General features: G+C 37.1%; 1 protein-coding gene across 1 annotated transcript in view; it reads right to left on the bottom strand.

The window, feature by feature from the left end:
* Positions 1-19,495, bottom strand: part of NYAP2 (neuronal tyrosine-phosphorylated phosphoinositide-3-kinase adaptor 2) — a 244,088-nt gene that overhangs the window by 70,861 nt on the left and 153,732 nt on the right. Inside the window, exon 4 of the mRNA XM_059927443.1 lies at positions 639-848. Coding sequence (XP_059783426.1) covers positions 639-848 — 210 coding nt within the window. The remainder of the gene's footprint in view (positions 1-638; positions 849-19,495) is intronic.

The raw sequence follows: 19,495 nt of genomic DNA, 5'->3' as shown, positions 1-19,495 counted from the left end.
TTTAATAATATTTATCTATTAACAATGCAAAATTGCATCACAGATTTTAATTTCAACTTGTGAATTTAAAGGTGTGTTAGATTATCATTTTCCAGCTCTTTTGACCTACAGGGACTCTTAGTACCTTGCCCAATGACCAGTTACTGTCTTCAGCTTATTATTGATACATCAAACGTCTCATAATATTCACTCTCTCTACTGCCTTCAGATTGTCTTTGCTACATTTTTATCCTCAATTTTACTTCCTATTCATTTTTTCCCAGTACTCTAGAATTTTTTTGAAGCAAAGGAGGCATAAATTCTAAATTACTTCAACTTTTTAAATGAAAACTGCTTTAGATGAGCCCCGAGGATGTTTTTTTTTTTTAAGAAATTTAGTGCAAGACAGTTGGAGTTGTCAGGGCTGCTGCATTGCACAGCCCCGAAAAGCACCATTCACTTCTCTATCATCCATGTGAAGAATGTTCCCTGTAGCGTACCACATACTGTTACCTCCTTTTGTGTGCAGGGCTACTTACGCTGTCTCTATGAGTAGAGACAGAGATATCTGTGGTTATGGTTTTCTAAGTGATAATTGCATAAAAGCAGTTTCTAGACACCGGAGGACTTACCATCCAGGAGAACATTATCTTTCTTACCTGAGCTGTGGTTTCCTGCTAGCAAGGTGGGGCTCACAGAGCATCTTCCCAGTCTACTGGTGACCACAGGTGGCCCAGGTGTTCCGTCCCATTCCTGAGCTTTGATCGGCTCTCTGGAGGAAGATGCCCCATGATGTCCTCTCTCTTTGCTGTCCAACTTTGGTATTGGTTCCGTGCTGTGGCTCCGAACTTTCAGCTCCTCTGTTGATTCTGTGTATTAACCAGAATTATATTCTGTTAAACAAGAGTCAAATCCTTCCCAGATTCCTTAAACATTAAAGAATGATTTTCTAAAATAGTTTTAATATATTTTTGGAAACTTGGAATTGTGTTGAAGACTACATTTAAATAAAACAGGGACAGATCACATGGGTCTTTTTTCTGAGCTGTGCAGGTTATTATCAGCAGAAAATAATGATCTCTTCGGAAGTAGAGAACCTCAGTGAATATTCAGTATTCTTTAGTAAGTCTTCCCTTGTGCTAATCTTCAAGGAAACTTCATAAGGAGCACTTTACACTCCCTCTCTTTACTTTCTCATCTTCTCTTCATTCTGCTACCCACTGTGACATGAATTTAGCCCAACTACTCTACTAAAAGTGCTTTTGCTAAAATCACCTAGTGCCTTTTAGTTGGCAAATTAAGAAGACATTTTTAAGCCATTTGATTACTCTCTTATTGATATCTTCAATTTTCTTGGCTTCACTGATGGGCCATCTTCCTGTGGTGTGCTCTCTAACACCATTTCTGTGTCATTCATACCTTTCCTTCCTCCAAGAGTCCCTTACATGTTGGTGGTCCCCAGGGTTCTAGCTTAGCCACTGTTCTCATTCTACATATATTCTTTCTGTGATTTCATCCTCCAGGATCCAACTAGCAATTGTCTGATGGCTAGTGATTTCTGAATAGTTTATCAGAAGTCTGGACCATTCTCCTGAGCTGTAGACTCATTTATCCAACTGCCTACTGGATGAATCCATCTGGATGCCCCTTAGATAACACAAATTTAACATTCACATACTGTACTGACACCATTTCTTACTCAACTAATGGTTCCTTCTGTCCTGCCAAACATCCAAGCTAGAAACGTATCTGTCTCTTTCTTTAACCGCTACCCTCCAAATCCATCAGTCTGCAAATTCTACAGATTTTATTTCTGAATATCTTGTTTTCCCTTCTGTTGCACTTTGTATCATGTCTACCTCAACTGTTCTGGTTCAAGCTCTAATCATCACCCTGAATTCCTGCAACCTGCCTCCTTGACTCTGTCCTTGACTCCCCAAAATACAAGCTCCGTATACTGCCAAAGTGATCTGTTTAAAATGAAAATCTGATCCAGTGTTTTTTTCAGGGACTAGATGTGATAGCCATTCTTAAGGCATGTACAGAAGTGTTTAAAAGCATACGTAGTTTGGGATTAACAGATGCACACTACTGTATATAAAATAGGTAACCAACAAGGACCTACTGTATAGCACAGGGAACTTTACTTAATATTTTGTAATAACCTATTAGGGAAAAGAATCTGAAAAAGAATATATATATATATATATATATATATATATATATATCACTTTGCTATACACCTAAAACTAACACAACATTGTAAATCAACTATACTTCAATTTAAAAAAAAATAGCCAATGGGAAACAATTTTTAAATAAAATCACTTCCTAATTTAAAAAAAAAAAAGCACATGTAGTAAATAAAGATGGTTTAGGAGTGATACTCACTTACTACATTCAGAACGATGTTATTTCAGAGAACTTATGCGATAGCCATTCTGTAATGCACATAGATAAGTGTTTAAAGACAAAAACAAAAAAATGTAAATCTGTTCTTAATGTAACCCTGACTAAAATCCTTCCAGAAGCCCACTGTTACCCACAGAAGTATGTCTAAGCTCCTTACAACCCACAAGATTCTCCACCATCTCACTCTTCCCTGCCTCTCTAACTTTTTTACTTCCTACCTGAACGTTGTATTCAAGAAATATCAATAAATTGTCTGTAGCTTCCCTTTCTCCACTCCACTTCCAACAAAAACTTCCAACAAAAACAACACTGGATTCTACAGCTACCATCTCCTATATCACCTGCTCTGAATACCCTTACATCCTGTCCTTTAATTGGGAAACTCTTTCCTCAGTCAAGGTTACTCAATTTAAGTATCCTTGAAGCTTCCCATCCCATATATCCAGCCCATGTTGGGATAAAGTCATCTCTACACTGACATTGTCTTGTATCATTTTTCTGTGTACCTGTTCTTCTTAAAAGACCCGGAGTTCTTTAAAGGCAGGGTCTGAGTTTTGATTTTTGCTTTTTTCTCCACTTGGTGCCTCTAGCTCTTAGCATATTGCTCAGTAGGTATTTAACCAATTCATTTATGGAGTATTTTTCCCAACTCCTCTGGCATCTTTCTGATGTGTGTAGAAAAGACAACATTCTTAATGGAACAAGAGGATCAAACCAGTGTTACAAATGTACTGAAGTGGCACAGAGCTAATAGTATTTTCAAAAATCTGGTTACCTAAAAATCACAAGTTGTAAAATTCACCAGGTAGAAAGTTTAATTCAAATAAAGATCTTTGAGAAAGACCATAGTGAAAAATTACAGAAATGGTTCAGAGAATCTGTATTTTGTTTTCTTTGCATGTAAGTTCAAACACTCATCATCTTCAAGCAGTGGATAAGACAGATGTCACACTTTGGTTCCCTATTATCTGAATCTGTGGGGCAGAGATAGTTTATAATATAGTAAGCAGCTGGGTGAGGGATCTGAGAGGCCCAGCTGGGAGCCTTGGCCATTGTGGCCATATGGCTGGTGGCCCATGACATTGAGCCCTTGGTTTCTCCACTTGGAGCTTCATTTTGCTTAACTACAAAATGGAGATAATACCAGCCCTGCCTAACTTTCCCAATTTAATTTGCAGGACCTAATAATATCCTACATTTTAAAATATTTTAAAAACAAAACAGGACCCCACATGCAAAAAGTAGCATTCATTTAAAAAATTGTAGCAATTTGTCGTTTATGAATTTATTTATTCTTTCTACATTTGTTTTGGATAATCACTGAGAGACTGAAGATACAGATAGAAAATTGCCAGACCACATAGAAAAATAGAATTCTAGCTGATTATCTACAATAACCAGCCCAGAAAGCCAACCTACAATCTATAATTCAGACTTGTAGAAATTCAGACCACTATCTCTAGCAAACAATAACCTGTATAACAACTGGCCCAAAGCAGCCAGGATTTGATTAAAAACTGACAGCTTCCCCAGTTTTGGGCCCTGCTTTTAGCATAGGACCAACCAGAGAAAGTCAAATATGTTCCCCTGACCAACGACATAGGATGTCCTGCTTCTAGATAGGCTGCCCAAAGGTTCCCTCTGCCAACAGCCTCCACTGGGGGTGTAACTGAAGCCTTCCCTTTGTCCCACTATAAAGCTTTCCCACTCTTCTCCCTGCCTTGAGTCTCCGCCAAATGTGGTGGGTGACCGCGTTGCTACGGCAAGGCCTGATGAAATAGCCCTGTGTGTTCTCATCTGTTTGCTCTTCGTTTATTTCCACATCGCTATGGTTCCTTCCAGCTCCCAGGTGCTATGCAGTTGTGTAAACACATGTCAAAAATATCGTTCTATGAGACAGAACTTAAGCCAGGAGGGTAGTCCCATAAGAACAGTCTCAGAAAGATCCCTGTACCTGTATATAAGCTGAAGTCCCAGTTATACTGAAATCAAATATAAGTCAAAATACTTTAAACTAATACATTCCAGCAAATAATTATAGCAAGACAATTTAACCAACACTTACTTTTCTGTGCCCTTAGTCAAATGGAATAAAACCAGTATCAGAAAAGAACATTCTAGACTATTTTCAAGCTGTTTATCCACAGTTTCAAAGAAAATGTAGCTCTGGCTTCCAAATGTCACAGCGTCAGAACCTAATGACCCATCTGTTTCACCTCACGTTCTCTTCCAGATTTTAAACTAACCGTTGGGATGTTTGCCTTATTATCGACCTCTATGTTTTATTCCCACTGCCATCATTAAGCAGTTGCAATTTTTTTCTTCTCTCTCTCTCTCTCTCTCTCTCTCACACACACACACACACACACACACACAGAGTCTTCTACCACTGGTATTGAAATTAACCAAACTAAAAAAAATGCTCTAATTTAACACTGGGTCCAATACTGTTCCTGCAGGTTCGGACACTATTTTAAATATGAAAGGCTGAGGATGTTGAAGTCTCCCCACCAACCTCAGTTTCTTTGTTCTCATTCAAATTATTCACATACACACACCAGGGGAGTGTCATTTAGGTCTCAAATCTCAACTAAATAAAAGTTCAATACAGCTTTAGGAACAAAAAGGAGTCTTTTTTTTTTTTTTCTTCTTTCTTTGTTTTCAAGTCCCAGAGGTTAGCCTTCAGTGAATTTTGGCAGGTATATTTAGAGAAACCTGAACAAAAGGTTTGCAGAAATCATGCTATTCAGACTTGTGCCCATGTACCTTCACATCCTAAATAGAAGGCAGAGCTGAAAAATCTGTAAGAAAATCATAAATGTATTACTGAACATTTTATTGGGGAATCAACCAGGTATCCCATGGATATTCAAGAAGAGCTTCCTACAAAATTCATTTTCTAATTAAAATAAATACAAAAAACTTTAAAATAGCTGTTGAAAAGAGACCAATGGAAAGTGGACAATTAAACTAAGAAATTCATACAATAAGACATATTGAAAGCTCAGAGAAATCTATTCAGAGGAATAAGGATGTGTTTATCCATATCCATATATCTCAATGTTTTCCTAAAGCCTGTTGAAAACAAAAATTGATTTTAGTAAAAACTTTCCTGAACAAGATCAATCTTAGGTACCATGGTACGTTTTTCTTTTTAAACATTTTTATTGGAGTATAATTGCTTTACAATGTTGTGTTAGTTTCTGCTGTATAACAAAGTGAATCAGCACTACTTACAATAGCCAGGACATGGAAACGACCATGGTACTTTTTTACGTGGAAACTAAGTTCTTTCAATGTCCACAGTTAAGCCCCAGTATGTAGCACTGAGCCAACTACGAAGAAGTTGCTCATCCTCTACCATGGCGTGTTGACTATTGATCTAAAATCTGATTCTCACATTGAAATCTGATCTTGCTATGAAAAAAGCATATATTATTGTATTGCATTTGTCTTTCATATTGTGCATTTTACATATCACTGTCTTAAACTTTTTACAGTGTTTCGGTTGAAGATGGATAAGTAAGGATAAGAGACCAGGAGTCATCCTTTTATGACCAACATATTCTCTACAGGATGCCAATACATCACACTTCATGCTGTGAAGTCCTTTCTCAAAGTTTTCCCATTTCCTGCTGCTTATGCTGTCTGTGAGTCTGTATTTGTCTCTCCAGCTTCTAACTCATTCCTCTCTCTCTCCGTTCCTGCCCTGGGCCACCTACAATCACTTGGCTCTCCAGGTGGGTGTCACAGCTTTCACCATCAGATCTGCTGCCCACCAGATATTGACTTTTCCCAGAGTCTTTGATTCACTCTTCCTCATCAACATTCACTCTCTCAACAATGAAACAGTACTGAGGACACTTATAAATCTCCACGACCTAAAAATCCCTCCCAAGTTCTAGAGACAAAGAAAACAATTTGCAGTGACGGACCGTTACATATGGCTGTCTGGGGAACTACAACCGATTAAAACTGTTTTATCCTCTCTCCAAAGTGGTTCTTTTTTTTTTGGCTGGAAAGATCATGTAATTACTGATTTATATGTCTGTTCTCCCCACCAGACCATAAGATTCTTAAGACTAAAGACTTCATCTTTCATGTTGGTACTTAATACCTGATATCAGTGAAAATCAACTGAATGAGTGCATCATCCCTGCTTCTTCACTCAGGACAGTGAGCTTATTAGCTTTTACCCCTGAATGTAACCTTATCTTAGGCCATGACTCACAGCCTTCCCTCCAACCTTTCCAATTTCACCCAGCACATGGGCCATGGCATGAACCAATAACCCTCACTGACAAACATAAGCTAATTACTGTAGCCAAAATTATTTTTTTGTTAACCCACACATGTTTCTAATTGACTTGCGAATGACAGACCAGAAAACAAGTGATCTACCTGGGAAAATTAGTATTATGTGGAAATATGAGCAGTAACACTGTTTTCTTGGGGGACATAAGACTGCATTCTCCTTTCTTCTTTTTTTTTTTGCAATATTTAAAAGGATGACTTTTAGACAAGAGGCTTTTATATTTGTGGTTTGTGACTGCTGTTGTACTAAAAATTTCACACTTTCACATAGGGGTCCCTTGGTTACAAAATATGGACTTAACTGTGCCTGGCAATATGGGGACCAAAGCTCATGTTGCTGATGAGAATTCGAGCTTCCTACGGATGTAAAGAATGCTTCAGAATTGTCCCCTCATATCAGTATAATCATCAAGATCAAAGTCTCTCTATTCTACTCCAACTGCTGAACCATGGAAATAATGAAAGGCGATCAAGGCAGATTAATTAGGCAGAAAAGACAACACATTTGAACTCTAATGGAGGCACTGCGCTAAATTGCGTTATCAGATGGGTATTAGAGCTGAAAGAGACCTCGGAAATCCCAGTCACAGCAGCTCATGGAAAGCAAGGTGTGAGTGTATGTAATTGCTGATGGTCCGCCTGCCTTTGGGAGGGTAGCCCCAGGAAGGGGGAGTTCCCATCTCATGGGAAAGCTGGACACAACTGAGAGCATATTTAATTGCTGGAAAGCTTTTACACTGTGCTCAAGTTGGCCTCCCTCCAAGCACCACTATTTGTTGGTTGTTGGTCGTCCTGTTTCTGGAACTACTCAGAGAACTAGTCTAATTCTGTTTTTAAGTAAACACCCTTTAGAATCCAGAGTGAGGGAGTCTGTCTCCCCTTGGTCATGTCATCTTCAGAATACAAATCTAGAACTCTCGTTCTCCTGGTCACCCTGGCCTGGACAATAATTACATGGGATGGTGTCTTTTAAAACTGCGGTGTCTAGAGCTGATCAGAGCCAGACAGCCTGACATCGTTTACTTACGAGTCCAGGTGGACGCTGGGGTCCTCCCCTTGCACTTCCATTATTCCACCTCCCGAGTCCCCAGAGAAAAGAGGGCAAAGGCTCCCCTGTCTGCACAATGAAAGGGCACCAGGGAGCAGGGGCAAATTTTAAATTTTTTATGATTGCTTCTCTCATGTGAACTTTGTCATTTGGGGTCAGTTATGTCAATTCCAACATCTAAGGGATGCCTTCTCTTCAAATATATATAGAGAAAGAACAATAGCTCAGGTATCTAGAGATTCCATGGTTTTAAAGGAAATCAGAAAGAAAATCCAGGTTTGTGTTAAGAAGGCAAATAAAGTAAAACCTTGGTTTTAATAAAATAGATGAGGTACATTATTTAATAAAATAATAAAACAGATGAGGCACATGGAAGTAGGATAGACTTTGCAAAGAATCCTAATCATTCGACACATTTAAAAACAACTCAGAGCTTTTACACAACTTGCTCAAGGTCGCACAAACGACAATTAGTAAAAACCTGATAAAGGTTTCCTGACCACCACCCAGCAGGTAACTCTCACCCTAAGACATAGGAACTCACATGCTGACTTATATTCAAAAGTTATTTTTTCATGGTTGCAAAGGATGACGCTTATTCATAGGACAGAAAAATAAATAGAATTTTAAAGGCCATGTTTGGCCTTCAAAAACTCTCAACCAAATGTCCACATGATTTAACTACTCGCTTTTTTCAAGAGATTTTCTCTACCTAAAAAACCTTCACTGAAGCCATCAGGCATAGCTCAAATGTTGACATATTTTAGTAACACTTTCTTTAAGAAATTCTAGTTTTGCAGGGTGATGAGAGACAATTTTCTCAAAGAACGCAATCTATATTTTTGTTTGTTCTCGTAAGGCAGAAGCCAAGAGGACCTGTGGGCAAAGACTAGTTGGATGCTGACCAAACTTTGTTTGTTCTCTCTGAGCACCTAGAAAAATCATACTTCCCAGTATTCCTTGCAGTCAGGAAGAGCCATGCAACTGATTTCTGTTCATTAGAATGTGAGTGGAAGTGATGTATGCCACCTCCAAGTTTGGTCCTAAAACTTCCCACAAGACCTCATCCTCTTGCATCCCCCTCCCGCTGGTTGGGATTTCTGAGGTCCTAGATGCTGGAAAAGCCATCAGATGGAAAATCCCCAATAACTAAGGGGGAGAATAGCCTATTTTCCACTGAGCCCATTAATTCATTGTCACATGTCTGTGACATATATGGTGGCCTGTGACATGAACAAGATGTAAGTTGTATTCTATTAAGCCACTGAGGTTGTGGAGTTGTTTGCTATAGCAGTTGGACTACACTACTACAGATTTCAATAGATAGTATTTCTCATTTTCTCTCCTGTAAAATATATTCTAAATATAAAATCCTTGGTAATTCCCTGATGGCCCAGTGGTTAGGACTCAGCGCTTTCATTGCTGGTGCCCGGGTTCAATCCCTGGTTGGGGAAATAAGATCCTGCAAGTCCCACATGGCGCGGCCAAAAAACAATAATAATAAATAAATAAATAAATAAATAAATAAATAAATAAAAAATCCTTGAGTTTCTAATGAGGACAATATTTGTATTGGCATACTGACAGATAAAAGAAGGGCAGAGAGGTAAGTTCCATTGCCAAATATGGTAAAGGAATTCAGCAAGCAATGCTTCTCTCTTAGCTCTAGTTATAATAAAAACACTTTACAAAACTGATAAATACATCTTTATTGAGTATGCAATAGATATTTTAAACACTATGGCTTCAGTAAGTATGTGCTGAATGTACAAGTGGATGAGCATCTGAAATCATCATTCAAATAGCTTATATATTTTATTGATATTAATTTGAATGAAGATGTCATCCAATTTTTTTCCAAATAGTTTTTCATCCAAAAGAGTAGCAAAGAACAAAATCTCTAAGAAATAATTTAAAAAATAAGATTATTTTTTAAATATTCACAAAGAAAATATTGACCATTTCTTCAACATAAAAATAATTTAGATATAATAGATATATTTAGAAAAAATTTCTAAATAAATTAAAATATTTTTCTCAGAACTATCAAAGCAGTAAACCATTGTGGAATGGGGTTGAGATGATCTGGAAGCCATTCTCAGGTCAGTTCAGTAAAACAACTCTCTTGAGCCTTGGTTTTCTCAGATAAAATTATAGATTTGAAATAAATTATTTCTAAGTATCCTTCTAAGTCTAAAATTTTATACCTCTATGATACTAAAGTTCCTATTAAAAGCAAAATAGTTCATGAGGTTTCAATAATACCATTATATCTGTTCTAAAATATTTATTTCCACTTTATATTTCAGTGTTTTACATTCTTGAAGGTGATTTTCGTAGTTTAATAATTCCTCTTCCAAACAAAGCACAGTAAACTATAAAATAAATAAGAGAGAGTGAGCTCTTAAAAAGCACCAATGATTTGTTTAGGATCATCAGCAATCCCAGAATCCAATTTTTTTTCTTAACACTTGATTAGAAGAAAATAAGGGTCTTGGTATAAAAAAATACAGATAATACCCTCAATGTTTTCCCTTGTCAGAAAAAAGGAAAGTGAATGGTTCCTAGTCACTACTGGAAAGGCGGGAATGCCAGTTACAAACAATGTCTTATAACACCAGCAACAGCATTTTGAATTAAGCTTCTATGTAATCAGTGCCTACAATAGGTCAGAGGCTGCACTAGACTCTTTCCAAATAATATTATCAATCCTTCCCAGGCAGGTATGATGATTTCCTTTACTGCTAAGGAAAAATGAGGGTCGGTCCTCTTGGTAAATAAACTCCCCAAGGCCAGTTGGTGGTAGACAGTTGGAGGAATCAGGATTTGAACTTGGGTCTCTCTGAACAAACAGCCACAGCAGTGAGGCTTTGTTTTGTTTGGTTTCCTTTTGTTTGGATTCGTATAAGGAGAATTATTTACCTTATTTAAAAAGAATCAATAACTTTCTTTTTAGAAATGCGAAGATTGTAGAAACAGGAAATTCATATGATGAGATTTGGGAGAAATCAATTGTCAATCTAAATAGTGTAAATTACAAACAACTCAGCTTCTGTGACACATCAACATACAAATTATAAAGAAGTTCACAGTAGTTTTCAGATGGGAAGTAGATTGGATTAATACTCCTGCAGCATACTGTATAATCCAAACCATAGGTATCAAGAGATATTTATCAGTAACACTAAAACAAGTCAGAAAAACCAAGAAAGTGCATTTTCTAAGACTGGTTTGAGCAGTTCACTCGAAAATATTTTTTTGGATTGCTTTGAAAAAATAAATGGCCGGTGAAGAAAACTATATATTTTTTCCTTATTGTATTCAATTAATGATAGAATGTACATGCCTCACTCCACCTGTGTAAACATCTTGTATGCCAGGCACTGCTGACAGTAAGAGAATAGGACAGTGAACTAAAACACCATGACATCTACTCACATGGGGCTCCTACTCTAAGAAAGAGAGAAAACAATTACATGAACTAATACAGTCAGTATTTGAGCTCTGATAAAAACAAGGAGAGATGGTGGAGTATAGTGAAAGGGTCTAACAGCTCATATTCCTAGTAGAGCAGTCAAGAAATCTGGATTGAATAGTGATTCAACAAGTGACAAAGGGGAAGCTAAGGATGGGCTCGATGAGTTTTGCAGCCCGGGAAAACTAACTGTTCAATGCACACACAAGTTGGAAGAGAGAAAGAAAGTCTGCCCAGCTACAGCAGAGAGAGGAAGAGGAGGGAGGTACCAAGTGAGGTGGAGAGATAGAGCTGGGTCAGATAAACAAGGTCTCTGGGGCAAGGGCTTCATTGCAAATTCTGAGAGCAAGGGAAAGCAATTGAATGTTTTTTACAGTGATAGACCAAAAAAAATATATTAAGACTTTTAAAAGATCACTGTAGTTGCAGTGTAGAGAAGGGACTGATGTCTAGTCTTATAAGTATTGGGTTGGCCAAAAAGTTCGTTCAATTTTAAGTAAAAATAAAAGACACATTTTCATTTTCACGAAGAACTTTATTGAACAATGTGTTCACTAACCAAATGAACGTTTTGGCCAACCCAATACTTCTTTGTCCTTGATAAAAAATCTGAAGAGAGAAATGCGTGGAAATGAGGGTTTTAACTGGTTCTTTCCAGACTTTGCCTAATGGAGTGATATAATGTTCCCCCAGTCTATATTTCATTTCCATCCACAATATATTCTAAAAACTTGCTTCCAGTCCAGCTCCCTCTTTTTCTGCATCCCAAGCCCAACCAGCTTGCTGAAACCTCCAAGTCTATCAATTAATGTGTTCATATAGGTGAAAGGCAAATTCTGCATGGCATAAACACCTACAACTCTTAACGGACTATAGGTATTATTAACAAAATGCTTTTACAGTTGAATAAGTTGGGAAAATGCTGGGCTACACAAAGTTAAACAGTCTTGTTCTGTTAAGATTTCTTCAAGTCTTTAACAAACTTTTGTACATTGTGCCTGTCTAGGAGGTTGATATAATCTGCAGTTTCTTGAACTTATTCTCTAGGGCATTTGTTCGTTTGCTTGTTTGTTTCTCCCTATTCCAAGAAAAATCTCATGGCTTCTATAACTACACAGAATGTACTCTGGAAAATGAATGGGTGGCCCCCTGACAGCCTGTTGCTAGTAGAGATGAGGCTGGAATTCAGACTCAATAACATAGTTTTGGAGAAAAAATAAAACCCTGGTATGTAGTTGACATTTCCAGTTATTTACTTTTTCCTTCTCACTGTTATGAACCTGGACTGTGCCATCCCCCTGACCCCAATTCATTTGTTGAAGCTTTAATATTGAACGTGACTGTCTTTGGAGATACAGCCTTTAAATAGGTAATTAAGGTTAATGAGGTCATAAGGGTGGGATCCTAATCCAATATGACTGGTATCCTATTCATAAGAAGAGGAAGAGACACCAAGGATGCACACCCACCAGGAAAAAGCCATGAGAGGACACAGTCAGAAGGCAGCCATCTGCAAGCCAAGGAGAGAGGCCTCAGGAGAAACCAAACCTCGTGATACCTTGATCTTTGAATTCCAGCCTCTAGAACTGTGAGAAATAAAATTTTTATTGTTTAAGCCACTCAGTCTGTAGTATTTTGCTTTGGTAGCCCTAGCAGACTAACATACAACTGTACATGAAACATTAATCTAGTTCTGCTACTCTTTAGATTTTAATTAAGGTAAGGAGAAATATGAAGAAATGAGTGGAGGAAAACAGATGTTTGTTGACTAACTGTTCTGTGATTACAAAATTCTCATTTGACTGATGAAGAAACCAATACATGCTGGTGAACAATAAAGCCAAGATGTGACTCCCAATTTGCCTGACTCTGTCTTGACTCCAGTATGCCACATTTTCTTTCTGAAATCTTATTTCTTTATTTTTAAAATGTGAGTATCATACAATATAAGATCACTCTTAAGGACATTTCCAAATCTCAAATACTATGATGTTATTTACATTTTATATGATTGAGTTTCCTATCTTTTATTTGGAGCAAATTTAAATAAAGACAGTGTCACCCTTAACCCTAGGCAACAAGGGCCCCTGTCCTGGGCACTGCACTTTGGAGATTCTCATTCTGATTCTCCTCCTGATGCACCCTCATGGGGCAAGGATTCTAGGAGGCCAAGAGCCTGTGTCCATCCAGAACCTGCATCCTCTCCTTCTAGACCTTTCCTCATACACCCTGAACCCCAGATCTTCCTGTGTTAATAGTCCCGAGCTGGTTTCCAGGCTCTTTCCTTGAGTCTGTCTTCCCCCAGACTGATCCTAACAACGAACTCCCAGCCTGACAAAATAGCACAAGCAAATACTTTAAACAAAGGGTAGAGACGAACGATGTTTCAGGTTCTACAATACATTCAGACTGTCTAGAAAAAAGGCTTTATATTAGGAAAGAATGGGACCTGAATTTACATAGAAAGGGGAAAACAAATGAAGGGGGTTTTGAGTGACAGGCTTCAGAGTTTGTACTTATTTTTGAGGAGTAGAGTATGGTGATGTCATCAGTATTAAAGGAAGATTCTCCCAGGAGAAGTGTGCAAGAACCAGGAGGACAAAGTGTAAGGAGTCATCCCAAGCCAGTGGCTTATTATCAGCACCATCTTATCTCTGGGCATATGAAATCCCCAGAACTCCTGATATCACTACCTTAACATTCTGATGTCATCAACTTCTTAAACATCCTTTTCACTATATCCTACAGACATAGATACAAAGGTGCAGAAATATAAAATATTTAGTTGCATGACTTTTTATAAACAATTTTTAGTGTTTACATCCAATGCAGATGAACCTGTGACTATCAACCAGATGAAGATCATTTTTTTTTTTTTTTGGAATTCAATATCTATCATCTGTTCAATGACAAGATAATCATTTTTTATTAACCAACCTCATTGTCTGGTCTTAATCTGTTGTCAAGATTTAGAGAGAGAAATATCAGACAAGGTTACATTGAGGTTTCATTAAATAACTGCCCTGAACCCAGAGTCAACTCTCTGCATATTAAAAATGGAACATAATTAGGGAAAGTGTCCTTATTGTTCGACAATCCTTTTTACTTCAAAATAGTGCATAAAATGCAAATGTCTCCCTATAATTTAGCACATTAAATATTTATGCCCACAGCTCTCTACAGCCCCCATAATGCCAATGGTGGCCTTTTTGTTTTTCTTTCCCATTTAAAATGACAGGACTGCAGCTCATCTTACCTCCCCCTGCCTCTAGTTCTTCACGTATTTGATAGAGAAGCTACCAATAAAAATCTCTTAGTGGGACAAAAAGAATACTAAAATACTTGACAATTCTAAAATAAAGAGTTTTAGGGTTATAAAATCTTTAAACCTGGATCAGTCACACATTTTTGGCTTAGGATGTTTTAAGATATCTACATTTTTTGACAAATTCCGAAATCATATGCAAACAATTATAGAAGACCTGACACTAGTGTCATGCTTAAGTAGGACACAAGGCAGCAAATTAACATAAAGCTAACAATCTAAAAAAGAATCTTCTTGAAGAAAGGAGGCTGTAGGGACATGAACATATGTGAGCTTTACATTCTTCTCCTCCTACTGTGCCAGTCACAGTAATACTGAATAGAGACTGGCATAGTACAAAGATGTCTGGATTTAATTATTTGGGAAACTTGACCCTGGTAATGGTTCTGCCATCATCCAGGTGACATTTGGGTATGTTGTTTTACTTTCTCTGTTTCTGTGTACTCATGTCTAAAGGGATTTAGACCATAGCATCTCTAAGATGCTTTTTGGATCTGAAATTCTATGGGAAAAAAAGAAGAGGCCAAAACTTAAAATCTTACACTTTGTTTCCTCAGTTTAAAGTGAAATGGGATTCATGTGCACCTAAATACATTATAGAAATGTTATTTGATGAAAGTGGCCCACTACTGAAGGACAATGTTCTTAAAACTATAATTTTGGCCTGCTTTAAAGGGATTTTCAAACTAATTAATAATAGCTTAGCATAGGAGAGAAGAGGGGTGGTTTTACATACAAAATATCCTTAGGTTCTTCTGACAACATGAACAATCACACAGCCAAAATGCAGAAGAAATGATGTCAAGTCCGAGGAGAAGTAACAATGGTATGCGCAGAATAAAGAAACCATGGCTATAATTTTGAGTTGCCCTTTTATGAGATATTCAAGAGGATTTGGCTTCATGAGCAGAGCCACTGCTTACTAAGGCCACTGGGAGAAAGTAGACCAATTATCTACTGGATGCAAGGAATCCAAATTAACTTTTTCTTCTATAGGAAACAAAAATGTGGAATTCTATTGATGCCTTTACCATTTGTTTCTATCTATTTTTTAAATGGTTATGTCAAAATAACCCTTTGAACAATAGGAAAGAAAGAATGACTAGAAAGATCCAAGTAATACTCTTGTTACCAGACATATAAAGGCTGGGAGGACTTTTGTAATGTAGAACATTTTTATGTGTCCTCAAGACTGAGTTAATGTGCACAGGAAATTACTATTAGACGTTTGGGATCAAAACTGAAGTTCCTGTTGCGTGGGTTATTGTCACATTTTTACAGAAATGGCCTGGATGTTGTTGGAGGATATAAAATCAGTACTAATAATGCAGTGCATGGATTCATACCAGCAATTTGGAAACCAAGTGCAGAGGGTTCATACCTCTTAATGCCACCATCTGGGAAGTCCCAGCCACAGCATTTTACAGTGTAAACGGAGTCATCTTTGTGTTATGAGACCCTGGGTACCAGTTTGGACTTAGCCCCTAATTAACTGTGGGGCCTTGAGCAAATCACTTTCCCCTTCTGAGCCTTTATTTGCTTATCTGTAAATGAGGCACCTGGACTCAAGGATTATCAGGTTTAGGATTCTATTGATAAGTACCAGAATACATTCTATACTAGAGGTTCCTGTCCTAACCGCATGTTGGAAACTCTTGGAGAGACTTCAGAAAGTATCCATGCCTGGACCACAATTAAATTAGATCACTGAGGGTGGGGCTGAGACACTAGTCATTTTTAAAAGCTCCCCAAGAGTTTCTAAAGTAAAGTTGGGGTACAAAACCACTGTTCTATAATTAATGGAATGTTTTTTTAGCAATATTTAACATAATTTTCATTATTCTTTTTGTAGACTGGCATGGTCCTTTATTTCCCCAGTTCTCCTTGTTTTAGCTAAAAGCATTTTAATTATCCTTCTTTACCCAAGAGAAAGGAAAAAGAGCCGGAAAAAAAGACACAAATCTATTTTATATTTATTAGAATTCTTTGAAAAAAATTTTGTAGGTGGAGGAGAAAAATATTTGATCACATCAAGTTTTAAGATGATCCCCATCATATTTTCTTCTTTCTTTATTCCTTCCTTCCTTCCTCCCTCCCTCCTTCCCTCTATCTTTCTTTCTTTCTTTCTTTCAGTTATGATTATTCCCCATCTTCAAAAATAAGGAAAGATGAAACTGCCAAAGCTAAAAACACATAAAAGCAACCAGTGAGTGGGTGAGAATTTGTTGTTGAATTTTTATTCTTTTACTTGACTTTTTCAGCTAGGCTGCCTTTTAAATGATAAGGAAACCAGCAATTTAAGGAAGATAACTAACTTATTTATATGACCTGCAATCATTAGAAGATTAAAAAGACATTGATCTAAGATAGCCAAAAAACATCGTACTTACTTCTCAATGTTGTCTGTTTTCTATGCCTATGATTTTTTTTAAAAGATCATAGTTCCCCTTTTTAATTTTTGAAGGAGAGACAAGCTTTTCCACTAGTAGGTAGGAGGTGTGTGGGTAGTTGAATATATGCACAGGTGCAATCGACTTTAATTAAGACTCAAATCATTTTAACAGGCAGATGGAAATATGTTTCAATCTTCTTTTAAAGTAACAGAGGCATTCAGGCACTAAAAATATTAATGCATGGGAAGAAAAATATCATTTCCATTCTTCCTGAAAGGTGTAATTCTGAAAATACATTCATAAACGTTTCTGAAGCAAACACTAAATGTTAAGAAGAATAGTCTCTCCATCACAAAGGGTAATATGGATAATTAATTTCTATGAAAGTAAATGCAAAACTTAACATTGTTGAAATCACAGCTACTAATAGCCATATTTGGGGGGGATTAAAGAAATCAGCTATTAAAGTTTCATAAGAAGAGCATGGCAGGAATAATAATCCTTTTAGGGATAATATAACTGATGGCTATAGAAATGACTGTATACTGTACATTCTTGATAGTAAATCGTAGATTCTTTAGATAAACACAAAGAAAGAAATGGTGTTTGGGAATTATTGTTGGATAATTTGGAATTTTTCATAGTATTCTTGGGGAAAAAATACACATGTGAATTCGAAGAAAGGAAAAAAAAATGTTTGGGGATATTATCAATTAACTAGATTTGATATTTTCCCCCCAAGATGTTATTTTAAATGAAGTTAGTCAAGAAGATGAAGTAAAGCTAAAAGTAAACTAGTAGAAATATATTTAAATGTTGCTAACTTAATATGTAGAGGACACTTAGGAAAGCTGAAACTCTTTTCAGATTATGTTTCTACATAACATTATATTTGTGCTCAAGTAATTGAATCTCTTTATAGTTCAGTTTCTCTGTAATATAAAGGAGTTAACAAGAATATTTCTAAGGCCCAGCAAGGTTTTATTGAGATTCTACTGCGTGATTCATGGTTTAAAGACAGAGAGTAGGAAGTCAATGATTTACTTCTCCACTTGTTCTTTTTGAAGCCAAGGAAAGTAAGATACAAAAATTATTCTCTGGATTTTTCATGGGCAACATCATTTCATCTTTCACTCTTTCTCCCTTTCTCTTCTTTCCCTTCTCCCTCCCTACTTCCCTCCCTCCCTCCCTCCCTCCGTTCCTTCCCTCCCTCCCTCCCTTTCCTCCCTCCCTCCCTTTCCTTCTATCTTGTGCCAGTCTCAGCCAATCTAGTAACCAGTATTGTGGTTGGACCAGCCCTTGTGGTTCTTATTATGATTGCAAGACATCCTCAGCGATAACCATCAGGAAACTTTGGAAAATAAAAAAAGGTTTGTTACTCACATGTTCTGGAAAGCGCATGGTACCACATAGAAGGAGAAGGACCACGGGCCTGGGGTTGAGGGTGAGGGCCTGTGGTTTTATGGGCTCACTCTTTATTGGTGAATTTAAAACATAGCAGCACTCCTGGGCATATATCAGGGTAAAAACATGGTTCATAAGGATACATGCACCCCAGTGTTCACTGCAGCACTGTTTACAATAGCCAAGACATGGAAGCAACCTAAATGTCCATTGATGGATGAATGGATAAAGAAGATGTAGTACATATATACAATGGAATATCACTCAGCCATTAAAAAGAATGAACTAATGCCATTTGCTGCAACATGGAAAGACCCGGAGATTACCACACTAAGTGAAGTAAGTCAGACAGAGAAAGGCAAATATCATATGATATCGCTTATATGCCGAATCTAAAAAAATGATACAAATGAACTTATTTACAAAACAGAAACAGATTCACAGACTTAGAGAACAAACTTATGGTTACTGGAGGGGGTGGGGAGGGATAGATTGGGAGTTTGGGATTGACATGTACACACTACTATATTTAAAATAGATAACCCACAAGGACCCACTGTGTAGCACAGGGAACTCTGCTCAGTATTCTGTAATAACCTAAATGGGAAAAGAATTTGAAGAATAGATATATGTACATGTATATGTATAACTGAATCATTTTGCTGTACACCTGAAACTAACACAACATTGTAAATCAACAATACTCCAATAAAAATTGTAAAAAAAAAATAAAATGAAATGATATTTAAATTTATTTTAAATTTACAAACTAAAAAAAATAAGAAATAAAAAAATAAAACATAGCAGGAGGAATCTGAAGCCCGGAAAGAGAAAAAACAAGTGGGTCTAAATGGTCAGTTATGAAATTAATCAAGAACTCTAAAACAAAGGAGCTTGGTGGGGGCAGGGCTGGCACTACGCCTACTCAAGGCAGCCATCTTTGAAGTAGATGCCTCTGCCGTCAAAGCTTAAGTCAGACTCCTGTCCCCTCTTTTCAACTCTTGTCATCACCTTTTCTTCACACTCTTTCACATAAACACACATATGAAGCAGGTACAAAATGTTTAATCACAAAGTACCTCAGGAATAGAGGGGTTTCTTTTTCATTTCTTGTGAATTAAATTAAAAAAAAAAAAAAAAAAAAG

This window comes from Balaenoptera ricei, chromosome 7 (assembly GCF_028023285.1).
Source record: "Balaenoptera ricei isolate mBalRic1 chromosome 7, mBalRic1.hap2, whole genome shotgun sequence".
Lineage (NCBI taxonomy): Eukaryota > Metazoa > Chordata > Mammalia > Artiodactyla > Balaenopteridae > Balaenoptera > Balaenoptera ricei.
This window is presented reverse-complemented; position numbering and strand designations above follow the sequence as displayed.